General features: G+C 41.4%; 3 protein-coding genes across 5 annotated transcripts; 2 read left to right on the forward strand and 1 right to left on the reverse strand.

The window, feature by feature from the left end:
* cdk5rap1 (CDK5 regulatory subunit associated protein 1) lies at positions 1–25,561 on the reverse strand. Of its 3 annotated transcripts, none has more exons than XM_066702565.1 (14): positions 24,728–25,561; positions 24,266–24,369; positions 24,104–24,138; positions 23,788–23,888; positions 23,414–23,624; positions 23,031–23,151; positions 22,356–22,586; positions 21,585–21,682; positions 20,851–20,906; positions 20,423–20,553; positions 20,141–20,290; positions 19,880–20,020; positions 19,415–19,573; positions 1–2,504 (listed from the first exon to the last, which is right to left on the reverse strand). In XM_066702565.1, the coding sequence occupies exons 1-13, from the start codon at positions 25,014–25,016 to the stop codon at positions 19,457–19,459; spliced, it is 1,785 nt and encodes a 594-aa protein (XP_066558662.1). In that variant the 5' UTR covers positions 25,017–25,561; the 3' UTR covers positions 1–2,504; positions 19,415–19,456. The 3 variants fall into 3 exon arrangements, with proteins under 3 accessions (XP_066558662.1, XP_066558661.1, XP_066558660.1); XM_066702564.1 differs by lacking the exon at positions 1–2,504 and adding an exon at positions 17,972–18,289; XM_066702563.1 differs by lacking the exon at positions 1–2,504 and having other exon boundaries at positions 17,972–19,573.
* On the forward strand, positions 1,085–9,154 carry LOC136748646 (bactericidal permeability-increasing protein). The gene is made up of 15 exons (XM_066702567.1): positions 1,085–1,195; positions 1,658–1,772; positions 2,014–2,145; positions 2,248–2,403; positions 2,872–2,935; positions 4,078–4,138; positions 4,299–4,390; positions 4,629–4,805; positions 5,122–5,181; positions 5,564–5,731; positions 6,007–6,074; positions 6,198–6,240; positions 7,940–8,003; positions 8,237–8,313; positions 8,984–9,154. Exons 1-15 carry the CDS (start codon positions 1,093–1,095, stop codon positions 9,023–9,025), a joined length of 1,422 nt encoding a protein of 473 aa, XP_066558664.1. The 5' UTR covers positions 1,085–1,092; the 3' UTR covers positions 9,026–9,154.
* LOC136748645 (bactericidal permeability-increasing protein) lies at positions 9,291–18,014 on the forward strand. The gene is made up of 17 exons (XM_066702566.1): positions 9,291–10,392; positions 10,999–11,164; positions 11,851–11,965; positions 12,264–12,395; positions 12,714–12,869; positions 13,146–13,209; positions 13,388–13,448; positions 14,075–14,166; positions 14,542–14,718; positions 14,886–14,948; positions 15,343–15,504; positions 15,687–15,754; positions 15,895–15,937; positions 16,188–16,232; positions 17,045–17,129; positions 17,562–17,638; positions 17,878–18,014. The coding sequence occupies exons 2-17, from the start codon at positions 11,062–11,064 to the stop codon at positions 17,917–17,919; spliced, it is 1,485 nt and encodes a 494-aa protein (XP_066558663.1). The 5' UTR covers positions 9,291–10,392; positions 10,999–11,061; the 3' UTR covers positions 17,920–18,014.
* Positions 25,562–27,340: the final 1,779 nt, after the last annotated feature.

The raw sequence follows: 27,340 nt of genomic DNA on the forward strand, positions 1-27,340 counted from the left end.
TAAAAGATAAAGGTATTGAAACTTTTACTTCATATAGTTACATCTCAGATAGCTGCTGACAAGGCACTGGTGCAGGGTAAAAGCGAACACTATTTAATTTTAAACTCATACAGAAAATTACCCCTTTTGTGTTGCTGCCAAAACAGTACTTCTCTTACAGAACGAAGGAAAAAGCTTGCTTCATGTACACAGAAACAGGAAGAATGTAAGTTTTCAGTAATAGGATTTGGAAATAATAAAACACACAGCACAAAACATTTCTTAATATTTCCTCTTAATTTGATCAACATTTTTTTTTTTAAGCATGATTTGTAAATGATTAGCAAACACACAAGATGTTCAGTTTATGGCATGATGGGAAGATGGTATAATATGCAAATTAGTATGTGGAATGATGATGATAAATAAATAAATAATAAACCCCTCAAGATATCATCATTTGATAATAATCAGTTTGTCTTGAAACTTAAGAAGAAAATCCTTTATACAACATTATACATGACTGAAGTATAAAGCAGTGACTTACTTTGTATCTCTCACAGTGATTCATTTTTAAAGATTGCAGTTATTCCAGTTTTACAATTGCAAAACTGCAGTCACCGATGGCTTATCATGGTGAAATGACTGACCTGGGATGTGTGGTTATATATGCCACAAAGGTTTAAAACTTTATCAAGCATAATCCAATCAAGGCGGATCTTCTCCGGAGCATATTGTTCTGTATAGGGGGTGGGGTAAAGGGGTGAATTTGATCTTTCAGGTACTGTTGACAAATCTTTCAGGGCCAAAAGCACTACAACACTTTATTCAGGTAGTCTCTGTAATTAAAAGGTTGCACATTCCAGGCCAGGGAGTGTCTGTGTGTGTATGGTGTACATTGGCATTTTGTGTTTAACCCAGTAGTGGCAATTATGCTTTTGTAATATACTATGTAGTTTCTTACATGTACGGTTTGCTAGTCCTGAATAGACTCCACGATGTATCCGAAGTAAATGACAGGGGAATACATAATTATGGCGATGCCACATTTGTAACGCAGCTCATACAGTATAACCCTCTTAGTTGTGTTCCCTTCCACAGACTGAAGACACAATGAACAAGTGGTGGCTCTTGGGTCTCCTGGCTCTCTGCCCCCTGACCTTGTGTACAAACCCTGGTGTCACTGGGCGACTGACACAGAAGGGACTGGAGTATGGTAGGCTTACAGCTCACTTTGTACAGTGTTCCATCACTTCTGTAATCGTGATACCTTGCGCAGCAGCAACCCCCCCCCATAACCTTGAGGCAATACTGTGGGGGCTCAAATGCAACAGACATTGCATATCTTAGGAATTGCAACAGTGCAAGCATGAAACACTGGAGATGTAAAGCCTGCAAAGCATGCATTGGTATCATTCTGTCGAGTGTGTCGACATTTCCCAGCTTTCTTCAGATGAGGTAATATAAACTATATGTATAGGCCTATATATACACATATCAACAATATAATCTAAGCACATTTACCATAATATTACGCCATTCAATCTGTGCTCATGAAACTGTGCTGTCTTCCTGGAACATGGCATAATAAAAGCAGAATAATGATACAGCACATTTCAGCACAGATTGAGAGAATGGGGTTTCTCTCTGGATTGCAAATCCTGTTTGTCCCCTGCAGGCCGGCAGATTGGAATGGCTGTTCTGCAGAAGAGACTCCAATCTATTAAGATTCCAGACATTTCAGGGAAAGTAAAGGTGAAGCATGCTGGGAAGGTGAAGTACAGCGTGTCTGGGTGAGTTTCTGGTACAGGTTTATCTACCGAAACCCCCCAAAACAAATCTCCATTTAAGGTGCTTTCAATGTCTGAGCATTTCAGAAGAGCTGTTGTGATCAACCTGTCATGATGCCACCTCCACTGTGGGGAGTTTAGAGAAACAAAAAGCTCCTCTAAGAGCTGATAAAATTAATGTTTGGTAATGATTTAGAAAACCTGTTTGCCTTTGCTGTGAACCCATTGTCCATCTCTCCTGCAGGATGAGAATTGTGAATCTAGGTCTCCCACAATCCAGTCTGGGGCTGGTGCCCAGCTCAGGGCTCAAACTATCCATCGGCAATGCCTTCATCAAAATAAAAGGCAGATGGCGAGTGAAATACCTGAGAGTCATGTAAGTATGACAGATGCAGACTGGGGGAAAGGGATCAAATAATGGCAGTCAATGTCTGCATATTGCAGGAGTGTAACTTTGTACATATCTCTGATTGCGCAGAAAAGACAGCGGCTCCTTTGACCTGTCTGTCAGCGGGCTGAGCATTTCAGCAGGCATGGGCGTGTCCAGGGACGGGACAGGGCATCCGGCGGTCAGCAGTGCCAGCTGTTCGGCCATCGTCAGGAGTGCTAAAGTCAAGTTTCACGGAGGGGCCAGGTAAGACCAAGAGCACCATAGCTTCTTCAAGAGGGTGCCATCTGATGTGTGCTTGAAGTATTACAGTTGCGTAGGTCCACCCACCAGCTGGGGGCAGCACCCTGTTACACCAAAACAAAAATTACAAATGAGAAAATGCCTTGCCATTAGGTTGAATAGAAATAAATAATCAACTGGCTCTAAAAGGCCCCAGAAACTTGGCAGTATTTAACCCTGTTATTTGGTTGTAAAATGTTGATATCATATATATATATATATATATATTTCTTATATTTTGTACAGAACTGCATATATGATAACTTTTACTTAAAGGTTTAGCAAAATACTACGACATGCCTGTTTGGGTTTTCACTAGTCCGAGCTTTGTTAAAGGCCTTGCACAGCCAACAGCACACCTAAACAGTCTGGAAGCCAATGTCTTGCTCCCCCCCACCCCTTTCATGTTCTCTTGTGTCTCTTGTTTTGCAGCTGGCTCTACAACCTCTTCAGTAGGTATATTGACAAAGCTCTGCGCAAGTCTATTAAAAAACAGGTGATTATTACCAGGATTTGAGAGAGAGAGAAAAACAAATCACTGAAGGTCACATATTCTCCAGATCAAATTAAATGCAACAAATACACCAATCAGCCATAACATTATGACCACCTGCCTAATATTGTGTAGGTCCCCCTTTTGCTGCAAAAACAGTCCTGACCCGTCGCGGCATGGACTCCACTAGACCTCTGAAGGTGTACTGTGGTATCTGGCACCAAGACGTTAGCAGCAGATCCTTTAAGTCCTGTAAGTTGCGAGGTGGGGCCTCCATGGATCGGACTTGTTTGGCCAGCACATCCCACAGATGCTTGATTGGATTGAGATCTGGGGAATTTGGAGGCCAAGTCAACAGCTTGAACTCGTGATTCATCAGACCAGGCCACCTTCCTCCATTGCTCCGTGGTCCAGTTCTGATGCTCACGTGCCCATTGTAGGCACTTTCGGCAGTGGACAGGGGTCAGCATGGGCACCCTGACTGGTCTGCGGCTACGCAGCCCCATACGCAACAAACTGCGATGCACTGTGTTCTGACACCTTTCTATCAGAACCAGCATTAACCTTTTCAATTTGAGCTACAGTAGCTCGTCTGTTGGATCGGACCACACGGGCCAGCCTTCACTCCACACGTACATCAGTGAGCCTTGGCCGCCCATGACCCTGTCGCCGGTTTCCTTCCTTGGACCACTTTTGATAGGTACTGACCATTGCAGACCGGGAACACCCCACAAGAGCTGCAGTTTTGGAGATGCTCTGACCCAGTCGTCTAGCCATCACAATTTGGCCCTTGTCAAAGTCGCTCAGATCCTTACGCTTGCCCATTTTTCCTACTTCTAACACATCAACTTTGAGGACAAAATGTTCACTTGCTGCCTAATATATCCCACCCACTGACAGGTGCCATGATAACGAGATTATCAGTGTTATTCACTTCACCTGTCAGTGATCATAATGTTATGGCTGATCGGTGTACATTACGATCAGTGCAGTGGCAGTGTGTTACGGGAGTGCTGAATCAGGCTCCATTGTAGGATTTGAGTCAGCAACAAGCATTTCAATTAAACAGTCAGTAAGAGTGCTTTCCTCTGTGCAGCTCCTGTAAGCACTTTAATCTCACACCATGATCCCCTTTCTCATTTCAGCTTTGTCCCTTGGTCGCTAAATCCATAGAAGGGTTGAATCCTCGGCTGCAGACATTGAATGGTGTGTATTGGAAGTCCCAGAAAGTGCACTCCTCTGGAGATTTGGAGTGAATGCACTTCTGTAACTCATTTCAGTATTTGCTTAACGCGGGATGTTAAGAAGGCATCCTGCATGTGCAAAGGATTGACTTTCTAGTCACTGTTGTCTTTCCATCTTCCAGTGCTGGCAAAAGTGGACAAGTATTCAGAGATTCAATACTCCCTGGTGTCTTCCCCCTCGGTGACTAAGAACTACATTGATCTGTACCTAAAGGTAAGCAATGATCCCAATTAAATAATGTCTGGGATAGAAGAGCATTCTATGAGTGATGCAGGAATTTGAGCCTCAGATAATAACCATAATAATCTAATTAAGTAGGCCTACACTGTTTTCTGTGACTTAGCTAAGTGATCAGTTATAAGGAGTTCAGTTGGAATGAAAACCAGAAGACACAATGTGAGAAGTCCATGTCTCAGATAATTCAATCCATCTCTCTCTCATCCCTCAATAGGGTGAGTTCTATGCCATTGCACACCATCAGGAGCCTCCCTTTACGGCCCCAGCCTTCTCCCTCCCAGACCAGGCCAAAAGTATGCTGTATTTGGGATTGTCCCAATATACACTCAACACTGCTGGCTTTGTCTACAACACCTTAGGACGGCTCAGCATTGACATCACAGACGACATGGTGAGATGATAAATTGCTGGGCAACACCTTGGCGTTCTTGCGGTTGTGCCCTGGTTGTTACTGGGTATCGGAAGCAGAATAATAATTGCCTCTTGGGTCAGCAGATTTACATTTGCACCTGTATATATCAGAACCAAGGAGAGCTGCAACGGAGAATTTGTGACCGAAAAAAAAGCACAAGTGAAAATACAAAAATAAAAGTGCATGCCAATTTAATATCTCCAACCAAGCTATTTTGTGACAATAAATATTTTGCAGGGAAATGGGTCTCTTTCGGGTTGGGAAGGTTATTTAATCCCCTCTACTTTCTTCTCAGCTTCCCAAAAGCTCCCCCTTCCGCCTCAACACCAAAAGCTTCCAACTGATCATTCCTGAGGTGACGTACTTCCTCTTTCCAACATTTTGTCAGTTTTCAAGTACAGTAGATGAGTCATAAAAAAGTAACTTATCTGTCTCAACGGCTTCTGAAAGCAAGCGCTGTTCCTGCTCTCAGCAGGTCAGCAGTTCTATATTCTTAGTCTAAATTACATTTATTGTTTCTGTTTTCCTTTAAACTCTTTTGTCCATTGCTCACATTAGTCATGTCCACCCTTGCATGAAAACACAGTAGAAATATACATGAAACTTGCATTACGTTTTCCCCATTTCCCACCAGCGTAAAGCTGTAAGTTTGCCATGACTAATGTCTTTGCAGCTTGGCAGGTTTCACACTGATGACCCATGATGCTGATCTTCAATCGTATTACTCTGCATTTCAGATTGAAAAGAAGTATCCCAACATGCCAATGAAATGTGTTGTGAAGACCAGCAAGCAGCCACTTATCACCTTTGAGCCCAACAATGCAACTCTCCAGGCTGCTGGCACAGTCACTGCCTATGCCATCCAGCCTAACTCCACACTCGCCCCACTCTTTATTATCAATGTGGTAGGTCTGACATGATGTCCACTTCACCTGCAACGTGCATGGAAATCACAGCATTTATGATAACAATGGTTTCACATTGCACCGCTCTATGTTCTACCCCATCCTTTTTCATTTTATTCTCATGTAGTCATTTGTCTAGTATAGGCTTTGATGGACATATCAGAGTCTGGTAACCAAGTACTTTGAAAAGTACCTCACACTGTTCACAGACAAGTGCTTTCAGGTAGGTGGGCTCACTGCATGGTCTCAGACTCCCACTCTGTTTGGTTTTGCAGGTCACTAGTGTGAGTGCTAAGGTCTACATCACTGGGACGAACATAGCTGGGTCTGTGTCACTGAATGGGTAAGCAGATTAGGTACTCCTTTGGCTGAGAGTAAATACTGGTATGGCCATTCAGAAAGACTGAACAGAGGCCTCATGTTGGTATTAAAAGAAAATGAAAGCAATGCCCTCTTATTGCCATAGGTTGGAGATATCACTGGTGGAAAGCTACGTGGGACCTTTTCAGGTAAGAACAACCCCAGTAACACATCCTGATCAAACAGATTCTAGATGGATTCTGAAATAGTTTTCACTGATTTTAGTGAGATGTGCAATGGCAACATTTCTGAGAGGAAGTTAAGAAACGTAAGAGTCACATCAGGACTCATGTATGCTATTTCTGATAAACCTTGCAGTGATACTACTTTATGAGGGTTTGCAAATAAAATAACTTGTACTGAATAAGATACACTACCGTTCAAAAGTTTGGGGTTCATCAAATAATCCTCCATTTGCAGCAATTACAGCCTTGCAGACCTTTGGCATTCTAGTTGTCAATTTCTTGAGGTAATCTGAAGAGATTTCACCCCATGCTTCCTAAAGCACCTCCCACAAGTTGGATTGGCTTGCTCAGCACTTCTTACGTACCATACGGTCCAGCTGCTCCCACAACAGCTCAATAGGGTTGTGACTGTGCTGGCCACTCCATTATAGACAGGATACCAGCTGACTGCTTCTTCCCTAAATAGTTATTGCATAGTTTGGAGCTGTGTTTTGGGTCACTGTCCTGTTGTAGGAGAAAACTGGCTCCAATCAAGCACCATACACAGGGTATGGCATGGTGTTGCAAAATGGAGTAATAGCCTTCCTTCTTCAAGATCCCTTTTACCCTGTACAAACTTAGATTCATCTGTCCATAACATTTTTTTCCAATCTTCCTCTGTCCAGTGTCTGTGTTCTTTTGCCCATTTTAATCAGTTTTTTTATTGGCCAGTCTGAGATATGGCTTTTTCTTTGCAACTCTGCCTAGAAAGCCATCATCCCGGAGTCGCCTCTTCACTGTTGACATTGAGACTGGTGTTTTGCGGGTACTATTTAATGAAGCTGCCAGTTAAGGACCTGTGAGGCGTCTGTTTCTCAAACTAGATACTAGAATGTATTTGTCCTCTTGCTCAGTTGTGCACCGGGGCCTCCACTCCTCTTTCTATTCTGCTTAGAGCCAGTTTGCGCCGTTCTGTGAAGGGAGCAGGACACAGCGTTGTACGAGATCTTCAGTTTCTTGGCAATTTCTCGCATGGAATAGCCTTAATTTCTCAGAACAAGAAGAGACTGACGAGTTTCAGAAGAAAGTTCTTTTTTTTCTGGACATTTTGGGCCTGTAATCGAACCCACAATTGCTGATGCTCCAGATACTTAACTAGTCTAAAGAAGGCCAGTTTTATTGCTTCTTTAATCAGCACAACAGTTTTCAGCTGTGCTAACATAATTGCAAAAGGGTTTTCTAATGATCAATTAGCCTTTTAAAATTACAAACTTGGATTAGAAACACAACGTGCCATTGGAACACAGTTGGTTGCTGATAATGGGCTTCTGTACAGCTATGTAGATATTCCATTACAAATCAACCGTTTCCAGCTACAATAGTCATTTACAACATTAACAATGTCTACACTGTATTTCTGATCAATTTGATGTTATTTTAATGGACAAAGAAAATTTGCTTTTCTTTTGAAAACAAGGACATTTCTAAGTGACCCCAAACTTTTGAACAGTAGTGTATATTTTCCTTTTACTTTCTTTTACTGTTGTAGAGATTTCAGTGTTAGCTCTAAATGTTCTCAACTTGGTTGCCATTTCCCTGGGCACCATCTAAACACGATGCTGTTGTCTACAGAGGTGTTTATGAAAAACCCATATATTCAGTCTGTCTACTTCTGTCCTTGCAGGTCCAAGTCCTCAATAACGTCGTTCCATTCATTTTGAAAACGGTTGTTCTACCCCAGGTTAATGGTAATAACACATTTATTTTTTCATTACTACAAAACTAATTATATAGCTTTGGTAATTATGATTGCTTGTGAATTGTCGCAGAAAAGGGCCTTTGAATTGTAAGGTCGTGCTTGAAAATTCATGCAGGAGTCCCTCTAGCTGATGTCCATGGTTCTGTAGGGCGGCTGCAATTGAAGGTCTCTTAGCATGTTAGTAAATCGCTCAAGTCCTAATAGGCTTGTCTGTCTCTTCAGCATACCTCAAAAAGGGCTTTCCTCTTCCAACGCTCAGGAAGATGAGCCTTGTGAATCCCCAGATACAGATACAAAAGGTAAGGCCATTTTCATCCCAAGGGAATAACACAAAACCACACAAACTGTGGACAATCATCAAGCAGAAAAGGAACCACAAAGACTGAGGCACACTGTTAAGAATTACATATGTCACACATCATGCTATGCTTGAGAGTAATTCATGTCTGTAGTTCAAGTGAAAATTCAAGCAGAAAACTTGTTCTCTTGGTGGATGTCCACATGAAACTTAGAGGATGTGTATTTATCTTGCAATCATCAATAAATGTAACAAATGGTAATTGTGATTAATTAAGCCAAGCACTGACTAAATTAATTAATTAAGGGATGTGGGGAAGAGAGCAAACCGTCTATTAAACAAGGTGAGGACAGACTGAGCAAATCTTTGCTTGATCGTCTCTGTAAAAACCCATGCAAAGAGGGTATTTTCCAAAAGCAAGGACTGAGCATTTAAGAGTTAGAAGGAAGGAGTTGGAAGGAAAGCCAGAAAATACAATGAATCCCAAAGACCAGGATGGGGGAAAACCGAAACAAGGAACACCACGCAAAGAAAGTCCATTAGCTTGTTCGGCATTCCTTTAGACATGCTGTACCACAGCTGCACACCAGATTCTCCAGAGTAAGTGAAGCCTGAACGTCTGAACGTGCAACAGAGTTCTCAGACCCTCTATTTTCTGTTGTCTTTTCCAGAACTACCTGTTGATCGCAACCGACGTTCGCTTCCAACCCTGAGTCCTGCGTGACATCAGCGTTCTGTTCAGATGCCTGCTGCCAATCACTGTCACATAGTAACCACTGCTGAAATGGATGGATTTTCCTTTACTTGCTGATTATTAATAAAAGCACATTTTAACAATGCAATTGTTGGTGTAAGAGAGCATCAGACGTGGTCAATGCAATGCCAAATCACATGGGGTCAATGAAATGAACAATATACATTAATCTAGGGGAATCACAAGTTTGACCTACCCATGTACAGATCGCAAAGTACAGATCTCTACCTAATTTTGTGGTAATTGAGTGCTGGAAGCCACCCTCTAGTATTTATCAATCAAAACACAATTGGGCATAACTTGTGATTCACAGGTGGGTCAAATATTTAATTTTGTCTAGCCCTAAGAGTGGAGAACCATACTATACTAACTGTATATTATCAGAATCTGTAAAGCCCAGACAAGTAGTTTGTATTGAATCACAAACCAAAGCCAGTTATGTTACGCAAGATGAATGCAAGGGAATTTCCAAGTGAGTTTCAAACATATGTGTATCAGCTTAGTGCTCCAAAGTGAAGCCAGGTGGAAAGCACAGAAATGGAGGTGGGGTGGGAGGATGAAAGACAGCAGGGGATAATTGGGTTCTCTGTATTCAAGCAATCGTAACCTCTGTAGCTTCTTGGTTGTCTGTGATTAGGGGTGCTGACTGTTGTATTCACATTCAATCCTGATTGCTGTACTAGAGAGCCCCCTCTCCACTGCCCTTCCTCCAGAGCCCACCCCTAAGAGGTGGAATCACCCTGTCCCCCAAGTCAGGACCACACAGTCCCTGAACACCATCCAGCGTCTGCTCATGATACACCTGTCAAGACTCTACCTGTAATACTGCAACCTAATCTATTGGACAACGCATGCTTCTTGAGAAAACTGTCAACCAGGGCAATTCTGTCTTAATGTCACCATATATAAAGGCAAAGGGGCTTTTTTGAGAATATCAACAAAATGAACTTGGAGAACTTTAATTACTGTGTTGGTATGTATGTAAATAAACAGGCAACATGATACATATTTATCTCCCATGAGAAATACCTCATCACATGGTGAATCGTGCAAGACTTGTGTTGCCAAGAGAAAACAGCTATAGGGGATGGCACTGACTTTTAAGCATTCAATTCTTGGTTAAATGTTTGTTTTACCTAATCCAAGCTTGAACTGGGACATGGGAAAAATTCCTACAACTGTTCCTCGTGATGGTTTTGCCAAAATCATCTGTACCCACCCTCCCACTGCTCCAGGGAGTATATTAAGATTATGACGTGTTGGAAATTCCAGGAGTAAGCCTCACTGCACTGACGGAGCAGACACACTGACTCTTCACACACAAAGGTAAGAGGAACTAACACATTTATATCAATATGGTCCTGTCGGGGTGGGCTATACATCTGTCATTTGAGAAACCAGAAATATACACGCTGGGAATATAAACAATAATTTGACTATGGGAAATCTGTAAACTGCTACTTCCAAACTGTTTCTGTGGAACCCTTCCACTCTTAATTAGTTGAATTGGACTGGTATTCTACTCAATTTGCTTAATAAGAACTTTTTTTAATGCATTAAGGGAACAGCACAGCTGGAAGTAGAATGAAACAGAGGATCCCATGGACTGGTTTGGCAAGGAAACAGTACAGTGTACAGAGTAATTTCCCAGTTATAAAAAACATGTGTTTGTACTTTTCTACCTGCCTTCCTCTTTGTTTTTTATTGTTTTTATGTCCTGAAAAATATTAAAGCAAAAATAGAGTGAGACACAGATTGAATGTGTTTTTATTCTATAACCAGAATAGTACAGCTGTATACGAACATATTTCAGTGTGGGTCATGATGGAAAAAAAGACATTTTGATTCCACTTTCTTTGAGTGGCAGCAAAGGCTGTCAAATCAGCTCCAAGAACAAACCAACACTAAACAGCCTTTCTTGCCACTTTTCAGCATGTGATTTTACATACTGTACAGTACCGAGATACTGTTACCCCCCAGGTCATAGACGAGGCCATGCCCCAGTGGTGGCTCCTGTCCCTACTGGCTCTTTGCCACCTGTCTCACTCCTCAAACCCGGCCATCACATTGAGACTCACAAGGAGAGGAATGAACTATGGTAGGTGCCCAGCCGAAGTGACTACTATTAATTACTGACAATATTAACTCTCATTCCCACTGTTTTGATTCAGTGTGCCACATGTAATCACTTGAAAGATATATCTTCGCTTTATATACTTTATATACAATACTTTCAGACATCTATCAGTGGGATTGAACACATCATTAAGATGAAGCATGGGCTTATACCCAATTAAATAGGCTATGAACAGCTTTACAACAGTTTACCATGCTTGAGAGTTTTGTTTGGAAAAGGGGCAGCTGTTTAAACTTGGAGAACGAGTGCATGTCTTACTGTTGTGCTGGTCAGTACGGACTGAATATGGCTAGCAGACTAATCGAAGGCAGGGCCGCTCACAAGTCAGGTCTGGACAAGAGTAAAGCCACATTTCTACATCACAGCATATTACACAACCAAGGCAATTTGAAAACAAACAATATTTATTTCTGAGTTAGATTATGATTCACTTTGCAGTAGTACTGTGGTATGGCCTTGTGGTTTAAAACCAGAACTACTGCAAGACAGGAGTTGCTTATCTGTTCACGTCTTAAGAGCATTTATTACTCAGCTAATTTTTGACTTTTCATAAATCCACTTCGTTTGACAATGGAGACAGTTGCTGTTAGCCATCTCTGCACCGTGCAGGTTTTCAATCAGACTGTCTTCTCTTCTGATGCACTCAGGCCGCAATGTGGGCATGAACATCCTGCGGCGAGAGCTGCTAAACATGAAGATACCACCTCTGTCCGGGACTCTGCCAGCCCCTGTAATTGGCAATATACATTTCCGAATTTCAAGGTGAGCAGCTAACATCCTCTTCCAAGCCACTTGTCAGAGGAGTTTCAAAATCCTCCATTTCCTTTTTGGGACGCAGCGATTGCAAATTCCTGATCTCAATCATTTGCTCCTACATATAAGCAGACTTCTGACATCTCAATGGTGTATTTGGAAAAACAAACACACCCTCCCATCCCCACACTTTTCAACAGCCTGTTGTCAGTTGATCCTTGACAGTACTGACCAGTACTTTCAAACTGCAGTAAAGAGGAGATATTTGACTTGGGGAAGGCACTGTTTTCCGAATTCCACTTTTCAGATCTCGGGTGCAGCGTCTTGACCTTGGTTCCACCTCAGCTGATATGATCCCAGACAGAAGCATCAAACTGAGTATAAGGAATGCAAATATTAAGATTGGAGGAGATTGGTGGCTAAAATACCTATGGAATATGTAAGTCATAATTTCTGACCATACATTTGGTCATTATTTATTTCTCTTGTGACAGAATTTATCCATTCAAATGTTCTGGTAATAAATGCTATTCAGATATCTTTATAGCCTGCATGCCATCCACCATTAACACACACAAAATGTATATATATTGTTCTTGTTTTCAAAGAAAGGACTACATAAGCTCATAATTACATATAACACCGGAGAAACCAAACCAAACCAAAACCTAGCTATACTGAAATAATGCTCAGATGAAGGGCATTTTAAAATGACAAATAAAAAATGATTTCCACTCCCCACTCACTGACTGTTCAGAGAGGACTGGGGTACCTATGAGCTGTCCATCAGCAAGATTACCATTTCAGCAACTATTGTGTTTGCCATGGACAATTCAGGACGTCCCACGGTGAGCAGTGCCAGCTGCAATTCCGACATCAGTGATGTCAGCTTCAGCTTTTACGGTGGCGCAAGGTAGGACCATTCTGTCTTACGGTCTTATTATGTATTGATTATAAAGGTAATTTTTTCAAAAGCAGTCTTCAGTTATCATTGGTTACAGTTTCATTTGCAACATGAAACTAGAATTAGCAAAGAGACTATTGAAACAGGATGAATCCCATAGTTAGATTGAGCAACAGATATGTATAAGAGAAAAGCTTGAACCTCAACCATACGATTACTGAATAGGAAAAAAAAAAAAAAACACCTGTGCCCTCCACTGACTTATTTTGAGTGCTCTTTTTGCAGCTGGCTGTACAACCTGTTCACTGGCTACATTAACAGTAACATTCAAAGTAATCTTCAAAGGCAGGTAAGCTCTTATTATATTGTTATCTGTAATCTTTGAACCAAAACAATCCAAGTACAACTGATTTATAATGATTCAGTAATCAAAACAGAAACCCGACAAGGACTTTATACAAAAGCCGGTGGTTTTCTTTATTTCTAGGAACAGTTTGTGAGAACTCTTCACTATTTATTTGATTTAGATCTGTCCAGATGTAACGCGATCCATCTACAACCTGAATTCCATTCTGAGGACGTTAAATAGTACGTAAGGCCTTGACTTAATCATATTACAAGATACTGTAAAAACTGACTCAATAAACAGCTAATTAAAGCAACAAAAACACAATTCTTGGGTATCTAGTCTGATTCTGACAGAGGAATTCGAGGGAATTGAATATTACTTCTAAAAGGGCAATAAGAGAATAAGGAGGCCTAAATCTCATTTTCTCTGTTGCGCATTAAACAGTGTCTTCTCACAAGAAAAGATAAGCAATACAGTCACCTACAACATTTTTGGAAAAGCCCTGGCCCTCAGGTCAGGCTAGCTAGATATTAATTTTTTTTCAGGCTATTGTCATTATATGTATTGATTGAGTCTACTAATCAATCAATCAATTTCTATTTGGTATAGCGCCCTTCACAAAATTGCCACACAGCGCTTCACGGATTAAAACAACAATACAAGATTCTGAATAATACAAAATGTATACATAAAACATTAGACATGGAGGAGAGGAAAAAAAACTATTATAAGAGAAAATAAATCTCAATACCTGATGACACAAGTGATCCTTTTTCAATAGCCCAAAAGAGTATGACATAACTGTGGCTTAAAATGCAAACATTGCTGCTTCAAAGCCTAAATTATGTTATCATTTATCTTCCAGCAAAGGCAAATGCTGACAAATATGCAGGGATTGATTACTCCATGGTCATGAATCCAAGGGCAACCAGTAACTACATTGATCTGAATTTGAACGTAAGAACCCTCTTTATAAAATATGAAATGAGACAAAACCGTTACAGAAATCTATCTAGGCTCAACTGCAGTTTGGCATTTTCAACTCAAGACTGAGCCTTATTTTTGTTACGGAATCTGAGCACATGATATTGTGGTTATATTTTATGTATTTGTTTACATATATTGTGCACCTGCCTCTGGTTCCAAAAATGACTTAATCAAGGAAGTAATCAAGTTAATCAAGGAAGTACATCAGTTCGGCTACAATATTTGAAGACCTCGGTCAAAGCATTACAGTTTACAGTTTAACGAGAGCGAACAGGTGCGTGATTTTTTACACTCCTGTGATCAGTCTGCAGTTCTTCCCAACAAATATTCGCCCCCTGTCCCTAGGGCCAGTTCTACAACAACAGGAAATACCAGGAGCCCCCTCTCAGTCCACCTTACGTCTACATCCCTTACTCCAGCAGCAGCATGTTGTACATCGCAATGTCAGAGTACACGGCCAACACCGCTGGCTTTGTCTACTTCAGCACAGGACAGCTGTACGTCGACATCACCGATTACATGGTGAGACACTATTGTTAAATCATCAATTTTCTGCTGTCAGATCGGTGCAGGAAGGAGAGCAGCAAGTCCTCAACGATCCCATCCACAGCTACATATTCACAGCAACTTCAATTGACTTTACAGTAGGTACTCAAACACTGCTTTTCTCTTCTGTCTTTCTCCTTCAGATTCCAAGGAGTTCTCTTCTAAGGCTCAACACCAAATCAATTCTTCAATTAATAATGCCTGAGGTAAGACTGAAATGTATGCATTGAATCTTTTGGGTGGGATGTTAAGATGATTTTGACTGGGATTTCCTAAAAGGCAATATGTAATCAGGCTGGGGTAGGTGAGTTTGAGTTAGTTTGGGTTTGCTCAGCTTATTGCACAACAGTTACCTCTGTAGCTCACTGGATGTCTCATAGCCTGTGATGTTTTCAGGGAAAACAGCATTAATCTTGCCTAAAAATACTTGTAAACAAAGTTCTTTACAGAGGTCATCTATGGAGATTAAAACATTAGTAAACCCACACATTCCTAGAAAGTGGGGATATTTGAATACATTCTACACCTGTGTGAATTCAGGGGACTTCTGTATTAAATGTAACATCTCGACTGTTTCTTATCTATCATTCAAAATTGCAGATTGCAGATCAGTTGCCTGCCTATCCAATAAAGCTGCAAATAAAAGCCAACAGACAGCCATCTGTAACCTTTCAGCCCAACAATATAACATTGCAAGTTTTTGGCTCCATTACTGCCGCATTGCCTGGCACCACCCTCGGCAACCTTTTCATTCTGAATGTGGTAAGTTCACGATCACCACCCCCACTCCATAATAAACACTGCCAGCAACAAAAGTGCTTTTCTCATATAAACAATATACAACACAGCAGAATCTAACTGGCCTTACATTTCTATGATGTGCAAATGTCCGTTATATTGACAATGCAATACCGATTCCTAAAAGATCAACTGATTTCACACAGACTGCTAGTGTCGATGTCAAGATTCAGATTTCTGCAATTAAACTGTTTGGACGGACATCCCTTAACAGGTAAGACCAAACAGTTTGTCTGGCTGCACAGCCTAAAGAAAGCCCTGCATGAAAAAGCATTGAGATTTCTTTCATGTTTCATTTCAAGATCTATTTAAAACAATGCCTGATTTTGACTAATCCATGTGTCTGTTTAACAGAATGAGGTTGTCCTTCGGCAGTGACTACATAGAGTTACTTAAAGTAAGACAACGTACAATTCACTCTCCCCCCCAATTATTCCAGACATAGGGAATAGGGGATCAAATCTCCTAAAGATTGTATTTATGCATCTCGCCACACAGGTAACTGTCTAAAATATAATGTGAGAAGGCTGAGATCTATTCAGTGGGAGTCCAGCCATGTATGATAATCCAAGGATTCCAGTGGTCAATTCTCTCTCTAATTGGTATTCAAGCCCCAATAAATGATAACATGGTCTTGTTTGTATCAGGTCCTACCGGCTCCCAAGATCTTGCGCGTGGATAAGGAAACACAGGTGAGTTTTCACCTGCATCAACCCCTATAGATTTTTTAAGTTCCTGACAGCTCGGTAACAATGCACAGTGGCTCTCATAATTATGGTCCCCTTGGACTTATCCATATTTCATTGTGTTACAACATGAAATCAGAATGGATTTAAATCAGGAGTTTTTGCCACCGATTAACACAGAAAATGTCCATAATGTCAAAGTGAAAAATATAATTGCAGATTAATTTTTGTTGGGAATTGAACTAAACAACTGTGGGACCTCCCAGATACAAATGTATTTAACCTGAATCATGTGACACACCTTAATTGCACAGAGGTGGACTCCATTCAACTATGTGAATTCTAAAGACAACTGGTTTCACCACAGCTCAATATGCATTCAAGTATTTTCTGTTTTGTATTTGTAATTAATTTAGAACAATTTACAGATTATATTTTTCACTTTGACATTATGGACATCTTCGGTGTTGATCAGTGGCAAAAACTCCTAATTAAATCCATTCTGATTTCATGTTGTTACACAATGAAATGTAAAAAAGTACAGGGGGGGGTGAATACTTTTGAGAGCCATTGTAGTATCCTAAACAGAAACTTGCACTTAACTCAAACACCTCAATCAAGGACTGTGGAATCTTTTCCAGTCCAAGAAGGATGGGCCTACAAAGGTGTAAAAGGTCACTAAAGTGTCAATTAACAGGGTTATGTGTAGCGAAAACATTTCGAAAAGTAAGTAGAACGTTTTGATTTGAGTGGATAAAAGTGATCTAGTTCATTTCTTTACAGTATTGTTAGTGAGGTAATTTTTTTTGTATCTTTAGGCACTAAATATAGCCCGACTGATCGAGTTGCTGCAGCCCCTTCTTGAACAGGCTGTACAAGCTATAGTGATGCCCATGGTGAATGGTAAGATCTACAAATCTATTCAGAGCTGGAGCTCACCTACTGAGCAGTATTAACACTCATGTTGCACAGTTCAGTGATCAAATCTGCCCAACTATCTCAGAGGTGGATTCATTTAAAACCCCTAATTACAACAGAAGAAGCTTAATACTGTTTACTAATACTACATACTTTTCTATACAAATGGGAACTTCTTAAGGATAAATTACTGAGCCTTCGGACAAATTTTAAAATTGACCATTATTACCACTGTGTTCTTGAATTCTTAACATAGGCTACTGCTCAAATGTTATGTAAGGAACTGATGTTATGTTGGTAACAAAAGCCACAAATAAGTTCAGTAATATCTGTGGGATGAGCTTTTCATTACAGTCTCCACTGTAATTTCTGAAAACAAAGAAAGCTGCCACAATGTCACAATGTTGTGTCTTACAGCACAACTCAGCAATGGATTCCCTCTGCCATCGTTTAGCTGGATGCAGTTTGTTAACCCACAGCTTCAGGTGAAGCAGGTGAGCATTAGTCCTTTGCATTTCTGCCATTTCTTAAAAAGAGAATTAATTGGATTAGGGAGAGATTTGACTTAAGAGAATGGGAAACAGTTCAGCCACCACTTCTCCTCTGGCAGTTCAATAGGAATTTGTTACCTGAAACACATTTGAATCACTTGAACTGCCTAAGCCACTCTGTAGCAGATTCTCACTTGATGTCAAGCTATTTCTGATGTGAAATGTTTGTGTGTGTATTTCAGAGTTACATACTGATCGGGACCGATGCTCATTATACGGGTTGACTTCAGGGAGCCGGCAGTAGGGTCCTGATGAGACTCAAACACAACAAACCTCCGGGCTACAAATCTAACTTTAATCACATCTGTTTCAGTGCTTATAAACACAAAGTAACAATGTTACAAACAGTGTTAAACTTATACACAACATTAGCTTTTCTTTATATACAGTCGTGAATCTCATGTTATTTACTTTCCTCGACTCAAATAGCAGTTAGGCACTATCTTGATGTTTTTGTTTTCTCATCTGTGTTTGTTTTATACAATGTTGATAAAACACGATTAGAATCTGGTGAACCTTGTTTCTTCATGTTACCTTCATTAAACAGATCTGTGCATATTCTCTCCAGGTTTCCTTTCCTTTCCTTTGCACAATCTAGATCATAAAACCAAAGCACAGAGATCTTGATATGGGACATTCTGAAATAACAGTAATAGTATGTTGTGTAGAATGGTATGGTATGGTATTTGATAGCTCTCAACACAAGCGTAAAAACAAATTAAATTAATGTTGTATCTCAAAAATACAAAAGGAGTGGAGAGGAGAGAGGATTAAAGCCTTCCTTATGAATCACAAAAACAAACCATTGTTTTTTCAGGAAGCCTTAAGCTGAAGAGAACAGATGTTTCAGGATTAAGAAGGCGATATGCAACATGTGAAACTGCATTGCACTTTTATTGGCCTATCAGTATTAGAGCCCGACCGATACAGGTTTTTTGGGTCCGATACCTGTACGTTTTTTTTTTCTTCCCCCCCAGAGTTAACATTACTTTTAATCATATATAACCACAAATCAAACATTGCAAAAATAAATTAAATTATAATAAGGGATAATAAAGGAAAAAAACGTGCATGTTCTATACATTAGAATACAGATAGTGTTAAGTGCTGGCCTAGTTAATATTAGCATTTTACACTTGTCAGGTTCTCTCAGGTTTACAAGTCCTCCTCAGTCCTCAATACTGCCGATCACACAGTGACAAGTTATACTTACAGTGCAGGAAGCAGTCCCGAGAGGGAGCTCTGCTTTATATGCATTTAAAAATGCCCTAAAAAGTGTAACTTATTTACTGTATCCGTTTAAATTATTGCACTACAGCCAAAACACAATGCAGTATTTTAAGTTTTTTAAATATTGTGTATATTTTCATTTTTATCCAACACTGTCTGAGATGTGTTTTTTCACTCATGTTCTTTAGATTGTTCACTCTGATCAGAGCTTGCTTGTCATATTTTAATTGCTATTGTGAATTTTGAAAAGCAATTTAATTCACTTTTCAGTAAAACTACGCCTCTATGCCATAGTATACAGTAATCTTCAGTCATGACAAGAATACACACTAACCAAAACCATGGATACTCAAATGAAGCTCAGCTTTCAAAAACACTTTCTATTGGTTTCGGGGGTTTTAGTAAAACACGTTTTTATTGGTTTATAAGCCCTACGGTTCTCAGTGGGTGTGTGTTTGTTTGTGTAATCAGTAATACAGCTGCAGTTACCAGTGACAGTGCAGACCCGTGTGCGAGGTCCTCGAGTCTGGGTCAGCACACGGCTGTCTCTCCCTCTTCACAGGTCTGAGGCAGCGTGTTCCCCGCTGAGCTCACTGTCGCGTGGCAAAGCGGGACACCTCTCAGGCTCTGGGAACTCGCGGCCGTGATCTGAACAAGAAAAGGCGACTTCAGTAAAATGACCAGTGACCACCCAGCCAAATGTTTGCAAGCTGGTTCCCAACTTCACAGCTCCACAGCAAAAGCCAGTGAAGGGGATATTTAGAAAGGCCATCGTTTTGTTGGATGCTATTGGGAATCGGTCAGTAGGAAGAGGGCAGTAGGATCGCAGAGGTCGTGTTTAAAGCAGCACAGCAAAGCACAGATGCACGACGCATGCGTGACGAGGATTGCCAATATGGCGTAAAGACTGACTGAAGCAGGCCGTGCAGTTTGCTAATGTTCAGCACCCCGTACCTCAACCAGCACGTATTCTCCCGCACGGATGGCTGTTGTGCTCGGGGAGCAGGGGGCTGATGGGATATCCTGCCGGGGGAATATCACCTTCACGTTGCCGTCGTTCCGCCCACACAGGTCTGCCGCCGACCTCTTACTCTCCTGCGGACACCAGAGACACGCAGAGGTCACTGCCTAGGACCTTCAAACCACGGGCTGTACTCCTTCCAGCCTCACTCAAGCCTAAGAGAGTATGAGGATTGAGACCCGTGCCATACCCACCCCTTCCACTAAGACGAGCTGTGTGCTCCCAATGAGACCACTGTTCACTCGGAGAGCCCCTTCCCTGAACACAGCGATGAGCTCCTCTAGGCGGCGCTGTTTCACCTCTGCCGGGACATCATCTTGGAGGCGATGGAAGGCGTGGGTCTTCTGCAAGAGGGAGAGGAAGCGGGCTACATATTGGAAGAGAGTGCTCTCCGACACACACAAGCAGATCGGTCTTTATAGAACATGGGTGCATGTCATAAAACATGTCTGTCCTTTTCTTGCTCAGGCTCTCACCTTTCTCATGCTGTATGCAAAGAGGAAGCCCACGTTGTACTGCACCTCTCCAAGGAGGGAGACGGTCTGCTGGTGGTCTTCTTCCGTCTCTCCGCAGAAGCCGGCAATGAAGTCACTGCTCAGGCTGACCCCTGACAACACAGTCAAAGCACAGCAGAGACACTTACAACAGCAGCCCAGAGGAATAACCCTCCCACTACTACATGCTTTTACTCCACTGGGGTACAAATGGAAAACAGATGCTTTAGAGAGCTTCTTGACATATAAATATAAAAACAGCACTTTTATCTAGGTTATATAGGCTACATTATACACCAAAACCTTTTTTATTAAAGCATGCATTTATGAAGGGACAGTACACAAATGGCACTAATGCTGGCAAACCACATTCATTTACCAATGCCACAAAACACAGAAAGAAACGATACCTGGTATTATTTTCCGTATGTGTGCCACCAGCTCTAAGTATGCCTCTCTAGTGTAGCTGCAACAAAACAATAACACAAAGACAATCAACTGAATAACCTTGATTATTAAACCTCCAGAGCAGAGTGCATACACACAACCACTTTATACTGTTCATGAACCTTCCCTCGCCAGGTATTCAGCAGCCTTGTAAATTATTACATTTCTACAGGGTACAGCTAACGTGTGGACAAAATCTCTGAGGTCTCTTTCTGGTTTCTCACATGAGCACCCAGTCAGCAGATACACATAAAAACTTTCCTGAAGCAAAGTGTGGTGTAATAGTGGGAAGTGAAGAATGAGAACCATCAGATTCTACCTTCTAAAATGGTATTAATCCTTCAGGGTAATAATGCATTCATGTGACTTTAACCAATTAAATCAGGGGTTCCTCACTGGCCTGCTGGTTTTTGATCCAAATGAGCCCTCAGTTACCAAATTGAAACTGATAGGGCAGGGCATGCTATGAACATATCATTTTAGCTTTCCTCAAATGTTCAGAATAATTGTAGCCAAATTATTACTTTAGTTAAGGGATAAATTAAGTAATTGAAAGCTTAGCTGGAACATAAACAAGCGGGATAGTACATCCTTAAGAGCCAGGTTCAGAACAGCAGGGCAAAGAGATTCCAGAGTATTCCAGAGTGGCTGCGCTCTGTTCTAGTGCGATCTGTGACTTTCGGAGACACCGCCTCACCCTCGCCTCATGGCCTGCAGGACTCTGCTGCTGCCACTCTGGGCTGGCAGATGGATCTGCTTGCAGATGTTGCTCCTCTCCTGGATGAGCTGGAGAACCTGCAGAACAGCACACCATCCGTGTGCACACACAGTGTCAGTGTGCGTCTGTGACCAACATCTTCCATTTTAATCCAAAAACTGTCTGACATCAGAACAACACCAGGTACCCACTAGGTGTCACTCTATGCTCAATTTTAAACAGTCAATCCCTTACAACAGGAAAAGCCACAATGTTATCTGGGCTGCAAGTCATTTTCTGGAAGTTAATTAAGGTTTAAATCAGATTCAGAACAGAAACAAACTGCCTGAAAACTGAACCAAGTGTTCCAATGAAATAATACATATTTTCTATCCATTCATTATAAGTACTACTCACTGTCTCGTAGTAACGTTTCCTCCTGGTTTCTCAGTCCTCATTTCCACTATCTTTTAGTACTTTTGTTTCCTACACTGCTCTCTCTATTTCCTACTGTGTTGTGTGGTATTCTCCACCCTGTGGCTCCCAACAGAAGGGAATACGTTACAGCCTGCTATGTTAAAAGTAAATGGACACCGTCTGCAATAAGAAGCTGCTTACAGATCTGGACTCTGATGCTGTCTGTTTATAGTAATCCCATTTCACTGCACCAGAATTTACTGTATGACTGATGGTACTACAGGACTATAAGGAAGATGTCCCTGAGCTGGAAAGCAGGGTGGTGCAGACAGTGGTTTTGGACTGACCACGTACCTCGTCGGGGAAGTCCTTCGGGTGAGGAGAGGTGAAGCGGACCCTCATTTCAGGGTCGAGGAGGGACACTCTGTCCAGCAGCTCAGTGAAGCGCAGCCCCCCCGGCCGACCCCGGTACAGCGTGCTGAAGCCGCGGCTCAGCTGTGTGGGCTGAGTGCCAGAAAACTGCTGCTCTGAGGTGTCTCTGTAGCTGTTCACATTCTGCCCCAGCAGAGTCACCTCCTTCACTCCCTGACAGAAACACACACACAAAGTCTATTTTGTTACCGTGATCATTTTCCATTTGAAAGTCAAACACACTTGAATAGAAACCACACAAAAAAGAACCTCCTAGAACAGGGGTGGCTAACCCTGGCCCTGGAGAGCAGCAATCCTGCAGGATTTCCAGGTCTCTCTCAATTACCAATTAATGGATACCTTGAACACAGGGACATTTTGCCGAATTAAGACCCATCATTGGTTAAATTAAGCAGTTAACGATCTGGATAGAACAAAAGCCTGTGACCCTGCAGCTCTCCAGGACCAGGGTTGGCCACCCCTGGTCTAGAAGGATCTGAAAATGACTTCAATATATGCGTCCTTAAATATGTATTATGATATGATGCCCATGCAATTCTTCTTATTCACCAAGTCATACTGATGAATTCAATCCAGCACAATGTTGTGTAAACTCACCTGGTCCGAGAGCATCCGGACCTCCTCCAGAATGGATGCAGACGGGCGGCTCCTCTCCCGGCCACGGGTGAACGGGACAATGCAGTAGCTGCACATGTTATCACAGCCACGCATGATGGAGCTGACAAACAACACATACAACTACCATCAATGACAGACCACACGCGTGCAGGAGCTGGGAGGTAAAACTCGCCGCTCTTCCTGTACACTATCAAAGCTGCTTTAATGCAGCTGTTCCAAATACTATTCCGTATAAAATTAGACTGTAGCATACCATGGTAAAACCACAGTAAAGTGTAGGAGAGCAATGTGCAATCATGGGAAAATATAAAAACTTCTCTCAACCAAACTGCAGTCAAAGTAGTAGGTGCAAGAGCACTCACACAAAGGCGCTGATGCCCTGGGAGGTGTGCTGGACAGGCATGATGTCAGCGTAGGTCTCCTCCAGTGACAGGAGCACGTTGCTGGCCCTCTGCCCGCTATGGGCGGCTGTCAGCAGGCGGGGGAGGTCCCGGTAGGCGTCAGGCCCGGCCAGAACATCCACCAGCTTCTCTCGCTCCAGCAGCTCCGTCTTCAGCCTCTCTGCCATGCACCCTGGGCACACGGAGGGAAATACACTCGTCAAGAGAAACGACAAAAATCCCCTGTGCGTTTAACGTTTTATTTAATTTTGATATGTTTAACCCAGATTGTTTGTTTTTGGGTACAAATGTATGCAACAATCTGAGGTATTTCAAGCCTTCTGGTGGTTACTGACCTAAAACTCCTATTTTGAGTGGAGCGTGTGACTTGGGGCGCCTCTGTTTGAGGGCAGTGAGCTGTCGCAGTCTGTTCCAGATAGTCTGCTCTGCTTTCTCCCTGCGAGCAGCAAGGAAACACCACAAACAGCTTGAGACAGGCAGATCACAAAACAAACAAGCAAAAGTGGGCCAAAACTGCTTCAAGCGACTCATCGACAGAATAAATGTACCAGAATTTTACCAAGAATTAATAGATAAATGGGAAAAGTCCATTCAGAGAGGTTGATCTGTTGTCTGATACATTTGATCAAAAGGACAAAATATTCACTCTACCTTATGGAGCATGTAACAACAAGAACCACATCAGCCTGTAAAAGAGCAAATTATGTTTTTAAAATAAATAAAATCCTGGATCAATTTTTATCATTGTCACATAACTAAAAGAAAGCGGTGATATGTGCCAAAGAGACATCATTCCCAGGTTGACTTGTGTACCTGAGTGAGTTCAGTTGTGCGGAGGTATCCCTTCTTCTGCAGGACAGACCAGGCGATCTCCGTGTCGTTCACATTCATCTGGCATCCGTACGTTTCGAAGTACACTAAGGACAGTTCAGGCAAACACAGGACAAAATTACAGGTGTCAGAAAGCCAGAATACAACAATCAGGCGAAGAAAGGGGAGGAAAAAAATACTTAAAACCTTTGGAACTGGACTGCCAGTGACTCAGAGCAAAACTACTTTAAGTATCACGTCAAGATAGAAATCAGAAAACCTTTACACAACAGGCTGTCAACACTGAAGACAAATATAGATGCAACAACATAAATAGGGCTAGTTCATTTCTGCTGTCACTACCTGCCTTCAAAACTGTAATTTGCATGATGACTAATCGGGCATCAGAGAATTGCATTTAGTTTCATAATCTCTGAAGGGACATTCATCCAAGCCTGCACTGACCTTTTCTCCCTTTCCCCATCTGTGGGTCCTCAGGCAGATAGGGATGCATCTCCTCCAGAACCACTTGGTGCAGCCGGGACTTGTTGTCTTTGGGAGAAGCATGTTCAATGAAATCTTGAAACCCTGGTCCTGATGCAAGTTTTTTTCTCCATGCATCGGCACTGTTGCTGGGCTGCTTCTGTCCAGTGATCGTCTTTAGGGTCCCTGAGCAATAGCTGCGCCCTGGGGCCCCTCCGCGCTGCAACTGCGCTCTGTGTAGCAAAGCTCTCAAACCGTGCATAGTTTTCATTTTGTCAAAACATTTTATTTTTTATTTTCAATAATGATCCCGTCACAGTGGGTCGATCTCGTTGTCAGATTGCAGCAGACGAGGCTAAGTATTTGAAGTGCACAAATATCACCAATGCATTAAGTAAATGCTTAACGATATTCAACAAGAGCACAATTAGTGCAAAGCCCACAGCTCATGAAGTTATTGATACATAAATGCTTTGTGCGTAGTAGGGATCTTAAGAAAGGGAGAAGCGCATTAAGGTACGATGCATATATTACATGTCCAGTTCCGACGTTAGTTCAAAAAGTCTTTCTATTGTCTATAGCATTTCGTCTATTGATGTGACCTAACAATGTCGTTTGACTTCTGATACATAACGAATACATATCAGACGTGTAGATACAAGGTCTCGTCAATCACCTTGACTATCCATGTGACCTACAAACGGAATAGACACTTTCATTAGTCTAAATACCATTTTGTAGCTTTAAAATGATTATATTGTCCGTTTTGGTTTAGTTAGGCAAACTCTCCTCTCCCCCGTCCCCGTGTTTAAAGAGTCCCCGGGAAACAGCCCGCCCTCGCAGCGTTCCGCAGATATTCGGCACCGATTACTTTTAAAGTGACACGCATACATACATTCTTCATACATTCACATGACGTCTGTGTGACTATCAATGTACTGTACAGCTACGGTCTCCACATTAAATATTTGGCTAAATTCGTGCCTGATTTTGCCCTCTCATGGAGACTAAGAAACAATAAAATGCCAAGTTTTTCCAACTTCATATACCTTTGGTATATATTATCCACTTCAGCAGCTAAGAGGTTTTATTTGGGTGGTCGAGATGGCATCCTGAGCTTTAAAAAACATAACAATTGTAATATATAGAACGAAAAATGCATGTGTATGAATGATTTTCAGTTTTCATGAAATTCCAAAATATCTGTGTAACAAATCAGCTAAACCAGTGGTTCTCAATCCGGTAATGGAGGACCACCTACCATGCTGGTTTTTGTTTCAACCGAGCTCTCAATTACTTAATCCCTTAATTGAACTAATAATTTTCTAAATCAGGGCCTTTTAATTATTTTTAACAGTAGGGGTAAGTATAAAATTGTTTAAGGAAAATATTAAGGATCCAACTTTTTATCAGTTACACAATTTAAAGAGTCAAATGTAATCAAATTACTTAAAGTAAGGGTTCAATTAAATAATTAAGAGCTTGGTTGGAACAAAAAACAGCAGGGTAAGTGGTACTCCAGGACAGGTTTGAGAACCACTAATCTAAACTAACAATAACTGCTTCATTTTACATTTTATATTAAAACTGTACCTTTCAAATACTATAATGGATTGTAATGTACAACATTCTTTTTTGGGGACCTTGAGCATACACATGTAGGTAATACATTAATTTACATTTATACTTGAACTTGAACAGCCCAAATGTTTTCGAGATAATTCCATGATGCACACATTCCTGATACCCCCGCTTTTATTCACTGTCAACTTGACAGGAGGTACGACATCCTCCTCTGGGAGAAGGGAAACGCGATGTTGAAGATGATATCAGAATTAAACAGATATTGTACGACGTCACCTTTGTCCCTTTCGCTGGGCTTTAAAAAAGAGCTACTGGAAGTGAGAAAGAACAGATGTGATCCAGTCAATCGCAGCAGCTCCAGTCCCACACTGTGCTACAGCTACAGCTGGCATTGTTCTGACCCCTCCTGGGTGGGGAAAGGCTGTTAAGATGAAAATGAGCTGCACTTTACAGAGTGGAGAACAGTGAGCTTTTCTCACAATAGCCCAGGACAGCGAGAGCAGAAAACCAAGATCCACTTCTCAAAACACACTTGCTATTTATCAAGGTAAGTTGGAATATTAGGATATTTTTGTATACATTCAAATTGTATTTATTTTCAATAAAGCAATATTAACATAGGTATTGCTATTATTATTGTTATAGAGGTATACATAATTGCTTACATTCTTTCTATGAAATACATTTGTATTTATATTTGATATTAATGTTACAGTTAATGGCTGTTTTTTTTGTTGTTGTTGTAACTACATCAAAATCTCTGCTAAAACTCTTGTTACATTTCAGATCAACTTTGTCAGTATTGTGGAAACAGTGGCTTTACTCTTCTGTAAACCCCCCACAATGGCAGAGAAATGTGTCCTGCTGGTGCTTTGCTGCCTCACAATGCAAACAGCGTGTTTATCTCACTACCCAGCATTAAGGTAAGTGATTTGGGATTTGTGTTCTAGCGCCTGCATAGCAAAAAAAACGTATAACACTTTCATTATAACTCTGCAACATATACATATG

The sequence above is a fragment of the Amia ocellicauda genome, chromosome 4, assembly GCF_036373705.1.
Source record: "Amia ocellicauda isolate fAmiCal2 chromosome 4, fAmiCal2.hap1, whole genome shotgun sequence".
Taxonomy (NCBI): Eukaryota; Metazoa; Chordata; class Actinopteri; order Amiiformes; family Amiidae; genus Amia; species Amia ocellicauda.

Bases quoted from the DNA above. Each gene is read 5' to 3' on its own strand.
- LOC136748646 (XM_066702567.1), top strand. From the start codon at position 1,093: ATGAACAAGTGGTGGCTCTTGGGTCTCCTGGCTCTCTGCCCCCTGACC. The intron at 4,806-5,121 runs GTGAGATGATAA...CTTTCTTCTCAG, and splicing joins TTGACATCACAGACGACATG to CTTCCCAAAAGCTCCCCCTT. The intron at 8,004-8,236 runs GTAATAACACAT...CTGTCTCTTCAG, and splicing joins TGTTCTACCCCAGGTTAATG to CATACCTCAAAAAGGGCTTT.
- LOC136748645 (XM_066702566.1), top strand. From the start codon at position 11,062: ATGCCCCAGTGGTGGCTCCTGTCCCTACTGGCTCTTTGCCACCTGTCT. The intron at 15,755-15,894 runs GTAAGACCAAAC...TCTGTTTAACAG, and splicing joins GGACGGACATCCCTTAACAG to AATGAGGTTGTCCTTCGGCA. The intron at 17,639-17,877 runs GTGAGCATTAGT...TGTGTATTTCAG, and splicing joins CACAGCTTCAGGTGAAGCAG to AGTTACATACTGATCGGGAC.
- cdk5rap1 (XM_066702565.1), bottom strand. From the start codon at position 25,016: ATGAAAACTATGCACGGTTTGAGAGCTTTGCTACACAGAGCGCAGTTG. The intron at 23,625-23,787 runs GTCAGTAACCAC...CCGTGTGCCCAG, and splicing joins ACTCAAAATAGGAGTTTTAG to GGTGCATGGCAGAGAGGCTG. The intron at 20,554-20,850 runs GTATCGTTTCTT...CTGTGTTGTCAG, and splicing joins CATACGGAAAATAATACCAG to GGGTCAGCCTGAGCAGTGAC.